Source organism: Indicator indicator, chromosome Z (assembly GCF_027791375.1).
Source record: "Indicator indicator isolate 239-I01 chromosome Z, UM_Iind_1.1, whole genome shotgun sequence".
In the NCBI taxonomy this organism is placed as follows: Eukaryota; Metazoa; Chordata; class Aves; order Piciformes; family Indicatoridae; genus Indicator; species Indicator indicator.
The window spans coordinates 70,272,583-70,284,025 of NC_072053.1; the positions used below are offsets into that span (position 1 = coordinate 70,272,583).

The following is an 11,443-nucleotide window of genomic DNA, read 5'->3' on the forward strand; positions in this document are numbered from 1 at the left end:
TGAATTGTTTTTTCTGCTAACTTGCATTACATTTTTGTCTTTAATTTAGCTTTATGAAGCAGAAAATAAACATAAAAATTTGGAGAAGGAATTCCAGCAGTACAAAGAACAGCAAAGCAGCAAACCAGAAATCCAGCTGCAATCTGAAATAAATCTCCTCACTTTAGAGAAGGTATCTTGTATTTTTCTAGTCATTAAAAACTGTCACAGTGGTCCATGCACTCATAATGGAGATGTAGAATAAACTTGCTTAGTAAAGTAATTAATTTGTTCATTTAATTTCATTTTTTCCAACAATTTATTCAAACTTAAGTGCTCAGAAACACATAAGGCCAAGAATGGCCTTATTTTCTATAGAGGAAGCAATAATGTTAGAGATAAAGGCAGAAAAAAATAACCTATATATTTTAATTGCTACAATCTTGATTTATGGTAGAGACTCTTAGCATTCTGTTTATAAAACTAAATATGAAGATTTTCCTGTGAGGATTAATTTAGACTGGTGTGCCGTTGTATCCATTTGTTTTATTAAGTATTTCTGAAAAGAGATTTTGTTACTTTTCAGTGGAATCACTGTCATGTATGGTTTCTAAGAAATCAACTTAAGTCTTCAGTAGAGGATATTTTGACTAATTCAAACCACAGATATGGGCAATTTATGTCCAGATTTGTTGTAAGGTTTAAGTCAGATTGACAATATAAGATGAAACATTGGACCAGGCTTCTTGACAAAAAAAGAGCACACAGTTATATGGCCTGTCTACATCTTACTATATGCTTGAATAACTTTTACACATCCAAGTAAATGATTCAAGATACGTTTCTGCCTCTACAAACTTAAAAAAATATTAGCTTAAATACTACATTTCCTCCTTTTTGTTTGATTTTTTTTTTTTTCTTTTAAAGATCTTCCCAATTTAATAGCAAATAATGTTTGTCTGATTAGAAGATATCACTGTCTCGGAGTTGTTAATTAAATCCTTCATTATTCAGGTTACTTTGTGTGTGCTTCATAACTGGTTTCATTTACCTTTTAATGTTGATCTTTTTTATACAGAATGCGATACAATTTTTTAGTGTGTAACATTTTTAAAAGACTTTCTTGAATAGTAAGATCAAATATTCACTTTAGATGCATAGATTTTAATTTTTTTTTTAAAGAATGGTACTAACAGGTGTTCATTTCAGAGAAAGGAATGTAGCACATATCTTTCATCTGCTGCAGAACAGGAAAAAATCTACACGTCTTTTAAAAGCAGGCTTTATCCGTCCATGTTTCTGTTAAATTTGTGTTTATAATCTTACTTCGGAAAAAAAAAAGAGGTGGGAGGGGTTGCTAATTCGAGAATCTAAATTTAAAGGTTATGTCAGCAGATTTAGTGCTAAAAACTAATCTTTTTCTTTTTGCATAGATGGCTATCCAATAAATATAAGGCTATATTTTAAACAAGAAAATGTTCATGTGCCATAATATTTATGTTATGTTATATAACAGCTTTAGATGATGTTGTATGTTGCTCTACATAAACAATTCCCTTAAACCAGACCCTTTGTGTATATATACATCTTTCAGTGACTGTTACTGCTGTTACTGCTTGAGCTGATATTATTTTAATTACTTTTAGGTTGAACTTGAAAGAAAGTTAGAGTCAGCTACCAAGTCAAAGCTTCATTACAAACAACAGTGGACACGGGCTTTGAAAGAACTTGCGAGATTAAAACAGGTACACGTTTTCTTCTGTCATATCAGACAACTAAGTTAAAGTGGTATTGGAAGCTATTTATAAATGCTGTTAACTATTGGCAGTTTTCTTTCTATTTGTCTTTGCAAAATAAAGCTTTGAGATACACTTTTTACAAAAATGAAAACAGCAAAAGTGATCCAACTTTGACATTGAACTCAGAAAAGACCAAGGCTCAGATCGGCAAAGAAGTTTAAGTGCAGGCATAATTCAAAAAGAGAAGTTTTTATTAATCTCGTTCCCAGTATTGGTCAGTCAACACATGAAGAGAAAATATTTTGTTCATAACCCTACCATTTTGGGCAATTACAGACCTAACTGTTCTGTATTTTAATTGTAAAACAAACAGTAAAGATGAGAAGCAAATCCTAGCTTTTAGAAACAATGCTGAATGCTGTGTAAAATGAGGTAAAATTTGAACCGAAAGTGGAAAACTTACTTCTGCTTTTGGAAATCCTAATCTCGTACTAATGTGGCATGTGTATATGTAATTACAGTCATTCACAGATGACTTGAAAATACTCACATAAGTAGCAGCTTAATCCTCACTGAATCCATATGCCTGGGTTTTTTGTCATCACCTGTATTTCATGTATTACAGTAAACATTAGCAAAACAGTATATGCAAGATTGGCAAGCATGTACGTTGGCCTTCATAAAGGTATTAGTAAATCACTGATCTGCGTTGTTGAGCAAACCATGACATAGTCAAAGCTTCAGAATTGAAGTTTAGTAGGAGGTTTTTTATAAGCTCTGTTCACACCTACTTCATTCTTGAGGAAAAGTGGTGGTTATTTTGGTTTAGGTAACTCCCACTGTGGGGGTACTTAGTTTTTGGAGAGAAATAAGCTAAGCCTACTCTCTCCTAATTGATTATTACCTTTCTTTACCTATTTTTCTTTTGAACATAGTGAATGTGCTGTGTAAGCACTATTAGTAATTAATTATTTATCTTTATTTGCTATTTTCAAATTGGTCCTTTTTTGCCTAGTGATAAAAGAAGTCATGAATTCTCATCTTCAGTTTCTGAGATATCTATGCTGGACAGGGTGATTGAAGGAAGATTAGAAATCTTATCTCTCTGATTAAGATTTCTTCAGCAGCTATGAAATGTCCAGGCTGTTTTCTTCTTACTGCCAGATTTTAAAGTTTCTATAGAATAAAGAAAAAGTTGTTGCTTGCCAGATCAACTCAAGTTGGTATGACTGTCAGGCTTTTATTATGAATTTCACTGCCACAGACCTGACGATACGAGTTTAGTAACATATGTAGATGGTTTCAGCTAAACCTCTTGCTGAGAGTCTGAACCATGAAATAAGTTGGCATGTACAGTGAATTATGCTACCTAAAACTTTTCTGCTATAGAACAAACCCTTTCAGAGTAGTTTCTTGTGGTTTTTATACTCCTCTGCTTCATTTTATATTTAGCCTATTGATAAAGGATTTAAGTGACTTTAAAGAGCCAAATAAAAGTTGAAGCAGAGCTGATCAAAAATCATTTACTGTGTTTTAAATATAAATTTGGAAACTGTTGCTTTGGGAATTCTAAATTTGCCTTAGTTCAGATGATTTGTACAATTGTGCATAGTTTGACCAATTTATTGTTTAAATTGGATTAGTACCATGTTAATTTTGCATTGCCTCTGGTGAATAGCCACAGGGCTGTAATCTGTGCCAGTAATTTGTCACACCAAAGCTCTCTAGAGAACTATACAAAACATTTGTGTAGTGAGGATTAGACGCTGAAAGCCATATCTTAGATTGTTAATAAATGTTAATGACAAAACCCAGCTGGTAAGTCTTGGAAATGAGATCTAATGCTTTGTGCCCATTGCCAAAAAAATGTTTAAACAGAGATTTCCATTACTCAAAGGTGACCTAGTACAGTCAATCTGTGAACTAAAGAAGCATAATCTACAGGCTAAGCATTTAGTAGAATGCTCTTATGATTTGCAACCATAAAAGTCAATGTTTCCTTAATTAAAAAGTTTCCTTTTACTTTGGAACTAGTTCTTAGCACAATTCTGTAATGGTTTTATATTTTGCAGAATGAGATATGCAGTACATAACTTTAAAAAGCTACGTAACTTAAAAAAGCATGGGAATGTTAATAGAAAATACTCTAAACTCTTCTCCATGTCTGGGATTTTGAATGCTAAACAGTGTCAGCAGTAATCAAAAAAAAAAGATCGAATTTACCTGAGGATGTATACATCATGCTTACCTACCTGTGCTTACCAAAATACAGAAGTTAGCTTAATTTAAACGCAGTTTGTAAAGTTGACTGAACATAGATTTCACCCATCTTATTTTTGTTACTCTCTTTTTTTACTCTGTAGTCCATATTAATATTTCAATTTTTTTATGCTCCTCTTAGGAAGACAAAAATGTCAACAAGTTACCTACATATCTATGCACCCAGGAAGATTTCATAATTTCCAGAGATTTCCAAAACTGTCTTTCAAATTTTGCTGAGTTTTTAATACTGCACAAATGAGGCATCTGTAGTATTTATGTATATAAAAATTATTTCTGAGAGCATAAATTACATGAAATTGCCCACATGCCAGAGATCTTAAATAGTAAATTCAGAACCTGTCTGAGTGCAAAATAAGAAATGTATCAAAACAAAAATCAAAGCTGGCAGAAATGATATTTTCAGTAGTTGATAATCTCAGTTATAAACTAGAAAAACAAAATCTCAAAATGTACGTGCATACGTTATTCAGCGTTCTGTTAGGAATATCTTTTAAAGTCTTTTAATATGTTAGTGCCCTACAGATATATTAAGTCCTGTATTGATGCATTTGTTTTAAACAACGCAGACTGTATTGGATGGCACTCTGTCTTGTCCAGTGTCTTGCTTATCCACTCAGTAATTAATTTGATTAATTCAGCCAAGAATAGGATATAAATCTTTGGGGTAAAAAAACAAAACAAAACCAAAAAAAAAAAAAAAAAGAGAGAGAGAAAACAGTTGGAGTTCCAAGTCTTGGTTAAAAACTGTGTCTTGAAACCATCCAGGCCCTCCTACTGACTTGTCAGCTCTGGGTTATTTTCAGAAAACTTTACTTGAGTTCCTTAGCTCCAATCGTAAGTTTTTCCCACAGACTTGCATGGTATGTACAACTGGGGGAGTGAATAGTGGCTGCTATTTAGCCATTGTTTAGTCTAGTGTGTGTATGTTTACATCTCCCTTTTGGATTTATAGGCAGCTATGGCAAAATAAAGATTGTGCTTCCTTGATTGAAGAGCCTCTTAAGTAGAGCACCTAGCAGCACACAGGGATATTTTTTTAATGATCTGATTATAATAGATACTTAGAGGGAGTTTTATTACTGGTTAATTTTTATTTATTGCTGATATTCCTCTAGTACCATAGGTTTCAAAATATGATTGAGGTTCCCACCATGCAAGCTCCTAAAATGGTATTGTGTGTCTCAAACACTACATAAGAGATTCAAACTATTGCAGAAAAGTAGTAAAACATAGGAGTAAGTGATCTGATTACTGGTATGTGTCTTTTTCATCATTCTCACTTTTGTCTTTTGGTTTTATTAAACATCACTGAAGATGTTTATTAAGGAAAAAAATACTTTATGGTTTTCAAACTACTTCAGTGAGAGCTTTAAGGACCAAGGTACTAAACAAGATCCTTTCTGATCAATAGGAAAGCATTAGGAATATAACTGTCTTCTTCCTGATCTGACTGAACTTCAGACTTCATGTTATTAACCTTTAGTGTGTGTACTTTATCTAATATATACTTTTTATTCAAGATTGTTTAAAATGCCTTTCTCCATTCTGATTACTATTACGAGCATGTTGCTGAACAGTAGAAACCTCTGGGTCATTGAGCGCCCCTGCCTCAAACAGTGGCCTGTCAACTTGTTAGGAAACTTGTAGCCCCACGTGCTTCTTGCGGCCAGCACACAGCACACACTTTCCTCTGAAGCTGCAATTTGAAGAACAATTTCCAAATCTTTCCGTACAGATCTGAGTAATACACTCCAAAAATGGAAGGACTGGATTAGATGATTTCTGTTCATTGGAGTCACAGCTATTTGATTATTTGCATGTATTGTTTCATTATAATCTGTTTCATTTACTAGGCAGGGATGTCATTTTCCTTGTGGCACGTTAAAGCCGTACTGTGCTAGCAAAAAGTGCTACTCTGTTTTGCATTAATTTTCTAGTGTTAATTTTTCAGATTATTTGGCCAACATAATGTTAAAAAAAAATTCTTTGATACACAAATTTGACAGTTACATTAATACTCCAGTGTCCCATGGCAGTAGTGCTACTTTTGAATGGCACAATTATAGCATGAATAAACTGAACTGCAGAGCAAGAAGATTTTTTCCAAAGTTAATTTGTTCATTGCAGTCTGCAGCAATGCAGTGAACTGAAGCTAGTCATATCTACAAATCAGCATAGATAGGAAGGCTAGAAAAGGAGATAATGGCAGTTAGAAGTCCCCTCATCTGTAAAAGATTTAGATATTTTTTTTTACATAATCTAAGAGAAAGATGTCAGCCTCATTCTCTACAATGAGAGGATTTTTTTCCTACAGATGAGGCAATTTGTTTGCAAATTGCATCCTTTTATAATCTATTATGGGGCCTCCAGGACTCTTAACACTGTTAAATAATGTCAACAAGAACACCAGGTTGTAGTGGACAAATTAATTTCAAAATGAGAACTTAGATATTCAGGCTGTACTGTATCTACTACAGAGATATGCATAGCAAGTTTCTTAAGACTTATTTTCTAGTCAGGAAAAGTAGCCAGTCACTAGACTGACTCACTGGATTCTTTACATATAGGGCCAGGCATGTAGAAATTACTAGGCTGCTTCCATATGTGCAGGTCAGCAACTCATCTTGGAGGCTAAATAGAACTTAATGAAAGAAAGTTAACATACTCAAAATTTTAGGTCTCATGTTTGATTAAGCTGGTAATCTCAATGCTTTTGTTTTATGAAACACAAACTTCATTCTGAAAAGGTTTAACTTAGGCAATCAAATGAGAACACCAAGAATGGTGACAGTCTCAAAAAGGAGCAAATATAAGCCTTCTAGATTTTAGGTAATTGAGATAATCAGATTTACTTATACTATTACTTAAGGTGTACTGTTTTTATACCAACATATTCAAGACTAGATCATACTCAGCATTTTATGTTACTACCAGCATTTAGCAAAACAAGCAACTCCAGATTAGTATAATTATCAAAATAGTTACAATAGATCCATTCTTCATGATGGCCTGTTGTATACTTGGAGTCTGACTTTACCCTCTGAATACTCTTGCCTATCCAGATATTTGAAAACCAGAGAGCACCACAGTGCTATGTGCTGGAGCTTAATTAAAAAAAACCAAAAACAAAGCACAAACCCCCACCACCCTCTGTTTTTTGTTAAATACTTCAATAGTACCATTTGGTCTGTAGCATTATACAAATGTCTGTCTTAATTCAAAAGGTGATTAAGGAGCTCCTAATGATTTTGGTATATTTAAGTGATTAATTCTTACTGTTTTCATAACCTAAATAATGATGCTAGTTGGAATATCTGTAGTTTTGACTTTCAATCACTGCTTTTCATTGGATGGAAAAATAACTCAAACTAACCAACCTACATGAAGTACCAGTCTACCTCATATAGAGGCCAACAGTAGATACACAAGATTTAGAAACTCAGCTTGCATATATTTGAATATTCCCCAGCTGCTGGCAGCTGATTAGTTATGTACATCATGAGCCAGCAGTTGCTTTCAGTCTGTGTCTTGTTTAACAGACATCAGTGAATAGATTCTTTATTTCCTTTTCAAACTAATTCTTTCTTTTTTTCCCCCTCATAATATCCCACTCTTTCACATCCACTTTTTTCCCGCTAAATAATTTTGTATTGGCAGCAAACTAGTGATTCCATAGTGACTTACTGATTTGTGAGTATATCAAAGCACAGATTCTTACGACATCTATGGTTACCTTCTTCCTATTCTGGAAATTATCAATTGCTATCCTTTCTCTGGTCGTCTAAACTCGTGAGTAATCTGAGAGGACTTTTTTTTTTTTTGAGAACTTGTTCTTGTGTTTTGATGTATGAGGTTTCTTTGGTGTGGTGGTTAGTTGTTGGTTTGTTGTTTCAGGTTTTGTTGATTGGTTGGGGATTTTTCTTTGTAGTTTGTTTGTTAGGTGGTTTATTGTTTGGGGATTTTGAAAGACTAGTCACTAGTGTGGCCTTTTTACAAAAGCTGAATCTGTTCTTCCTGATGTACCTATATGCCTGCTTTGGTTTTACAGGTTCAACCCATTTGAGCACTGTAGAATTAAGTCCTGCTGTTTTTTCCTAAATGCTCCTAAGACCACTGTTTAAAGAAAGAATAACAATTTTTAAATGGGGAAATAGTTATTCCTGTGATGTCAACACCAATTTTAGCAACGGTTTACACCTCCAGTTGGTCTTGAGATTTTTGTATTTGAATTTTCCTAGAACTCTAGAAAACTCTGGGAGAAGTATCCACTGGCCATAGTGACCTGTTCATATTTCCTACATCTATTTGTAGCTTCCTGTTCTAAAATATTATCTACTTCAGTCTGAGACTGTTCTTCAGACCTATCCCGTATTAAAAAGGGTGCCTCTCACATAGGAGTGTTCTGCAAAGAATTCTTGATGGCGAAGTAAAGACTATGGTCTTATCTTCCCCGAGTGCTTTTTTATGCTTCAGTCATCTATCAGCTGTAGGCTCTCTGGCAGAATTCCTGCTTCTGGTTTTATTGTTAGTATGTATCCTCTAAGAAGTTCAGGCTTTCTGGCCTGTCTCACTGCAGTTCTAATATTAACTTGCTTGGCTGGTGTACCAAATTTAGTATAAAAATTAAGTATTTTGGGGTTGTGTACCTGCTGTGATTTCTTGACAAATACATCTGTGTTGCATTGCTTGCTCACATTAACGAATAGGTCCATTTTTATACCAGTTTGTAGCAAAATTCAGATTTTCTTACCACTTGTTCATCATTGATAGGGATTGCTGGGAATTGACATTCAGGAGATTGCCAGACTAGACTCTCCCAGATAGTTTTTGGGTTGATTGAATAATGAATAAGCTCACACATCAAATAAAATTGCCTTTTTTTTTTTTTTTAGTCCTGTAATAAACAGAAAAATGATTAAGAATCTAATGCTTTAGGTGAAAGCAATGTCAAAACTGAAAAGACAACCTTGCACTTCACACTGCCTTGTGTGTCCTGCTTCCCTGTATTTAAAAAATAAGAAATGCCATTTTACTTTCAGTCCTTTATCTCATTCAGGGTGTAAGACTGATGGGCTTGAGATAATGCGCAAGGTCAGCTGGGAGGAAAACAAACAGAAATAGGACTGCAATCTACACTTCTGTCCACTACTACACTTCTCACTTCAATGTCACAAAATGGTAGTGGACTCAAATGCTACTTTTGTTACTGTGTCTGTGTAAAACTTGAAGTACAACCAAGTAGAACTTAGAATGGACACAGTGATTGGATTATATCCACAGAAAGAGTTACCTAAGGTTTTGTATAGAGCTGGATGAATGTAAAAGGAAAACTGACTAGAGTTTTGTTTTCAAAGTGTTTTTTTTTAACCAGAAATTTAAAAGTTAGTTCTTGAGGCCTTAACACTGGGTACTATGGGGCTGATGGTAGAAATTTCTTGCAGCTATTTAGTGGTTTTGTAGTTTTTATTTCTCTGAAGAGTTACAGTTTAAATACTGTGTAGCAATGGAAAAAATCCCAGTGTTTTGAGCAGTTCTGCAAATAGTAAGTTTTATGTTTACCAGTTGAAAGGGTTTATAACATTTTTGCTCTTTTACTAATAGGAAGATATCTTTGACTTGGCCTCACCCAGTCCAGCCTGGACAAGTGTACTGCAATTGTGATAGTTGCTGATTTTACTGCATTATGGATACCAAAGCTAAAACTTTCCATTTAATTCCTGTGTTTCTACTGCTGATGAAGATTTAATTGTCATGACTTCATTCCTGAAGGCTTGCTCATGCCACTATAATTAGCACTTTAACATGTAATCACAAAGTCAGCTAAGTTATGTCTTCATCCCTTTCCACATTAGCGTGAACAAGAAAATGCAATGGCTCACCTTAAAAAGCAGCAACAAGAGCTGGAGCACATGAGGTTGCGATATTTGGCAGCAGAAGAAAAAGAGCTGGGAAAAGCAGACCGACAAGAGCTGGAGGATATCAGAAATGAACTTAACAGGTATAAAAACATATGTTTAGATTATTTTTTCGTTTCTTTCTTGATTTTTCTTTAGCCCTGCCTTTCCTGGCCGTTTGTTCCAAAATAGAAGGTTCAGTTAAATCAAGGTTATAATTGTCTTTCAGTCCAATGAAAGAACAGTTTGGGATGTACCTTAGGTAAAGATTATATATTTAGAAAATGCAACAGTACTACAGTGTAGAAAATCTGTGGTTAAGGCCACTCTAACCTGTTTTTTATGTTACAGTCATAACTGTACTTCATCAGGCTTTTTTCTATTTTAACCTTTCAGGCCTAAGGGTAACTTCTGCATTGAGAAAAGAAGCATGTACAATTTATGTTCTGAATACATTAAAATTTTAAATATGCCTAATGTTGTCCACCAAAAACTATCTTCAGTAGTGTTCTGTGTGTTGGATTTTTTTTATTTGAATGTTGTTTGCAATATCAAAGTAGCAGCCTCAGTAGCAGATACTCTAGTTACATAGGCATATAGAAATGGTATTGTTAGAATTGAAGTTTATGTTAACTTTTTTAAACTTGGCTTTCCCTAGAGAAAGCATAACTTGTTAACTTTTATATTTTTTTTTTAACGAAGTACTTCAGCAGATAAATAACCTGAAGATTTCATACCAAAATAATCCTGTGTTTAATATGGTTTATCCTCTGATTGTTTCCATTTTATCTACATCAGGCTAAAGCAACAAGAAGAAGAGAGAAAGCAATTGCAAAATGGTAGGGATAATTCTGCTGGTAGAGTGGACAGTCTTCATTCTAAAAAACTAAATGAGGGCATGGATGATTATCTTTCTCGTCTGATAGAAGAGAGGGATACCCTATTGAGAACGGGAGTATATAATCATGAAGACCATATTGTAAGTGAACTGGATCGTCAGATCAGAGAAGCTATTGCAAAAAGGAACATCACTAAATAAAAGCACACAAAGTTATTAAAAAGAGGCAAATTTGGGCAGGATAAGAGACCTTTATAAACTTGTACTACTCACCAGAATATGCAAGATCATGCTTATTTTTCGTGCTTTTTTAGCTCTCTTTGAAGTCAGTGTAAGTATTTGCAACGTGTTAAGTACAGTTTAAAGTTTTGTGGGGATGATGGCTTTTTTTAATGGTTTTATATGTATATGTGTGTAAATATATTTATCTTGTGTACTCTTTTTTCTGAAATGTTTTCTACCTCTTTGCATCACCTGACTAGGTTTATTTGTAATATTTTTAATATTCATTCTAAAATTCCTTATCAATACTGTCGTAACTTATTTCCATTTTTAAAAAAGGTCTCGTCATGTAGACTAGGGAAAAGTGGCATCAGCTGTGTTTCCTGACAGAGCTCTTAGTTCTGAACCAAAGTGCATCATAGATCAAATGTCACTTTTTTACTAAGTCACAAAATAATCAATTTTTTCTTCTAACTGTAGCTTACATA

At 34.0% G+C, this 11,443-nt stretch overlaps 1 protein-coding gene across 2 annotated transcripts in view; it reads left to right on the forward strand.

The window, feature by feature from the left end:
* The window catches only part of CEP120 (centrosomal protein 120), a 35,503-nt gene extending 24,569 nt beyond the window's left edge, over window positions 1–10,934 (forward strand). For both annotated transcript variants that reach the window (XM_054397747.1, XM_054397748.1), the window contains 4 exons: window positions 50–172; window positions 1,626–1,724; window positions 9,854–9,999; window positions 10,694–10,934. In XM_054397747.1, coding sequence (XP_054253722.1) covers window positions 50–172; window positions 1,626–1,724; window positions 9,854–9,999; window positions 10,694–10,934 — 609 coding nt within the window. The remainder of the gene's footprint in view (window positions 1–49; window positions 173–1,625; window positions 1,725–9,853; window positions 10,000–10,693) is intronic.
* The last annotated feature ends 509 nt before the right edge of the window (window positions 10,935–11,443 follow it).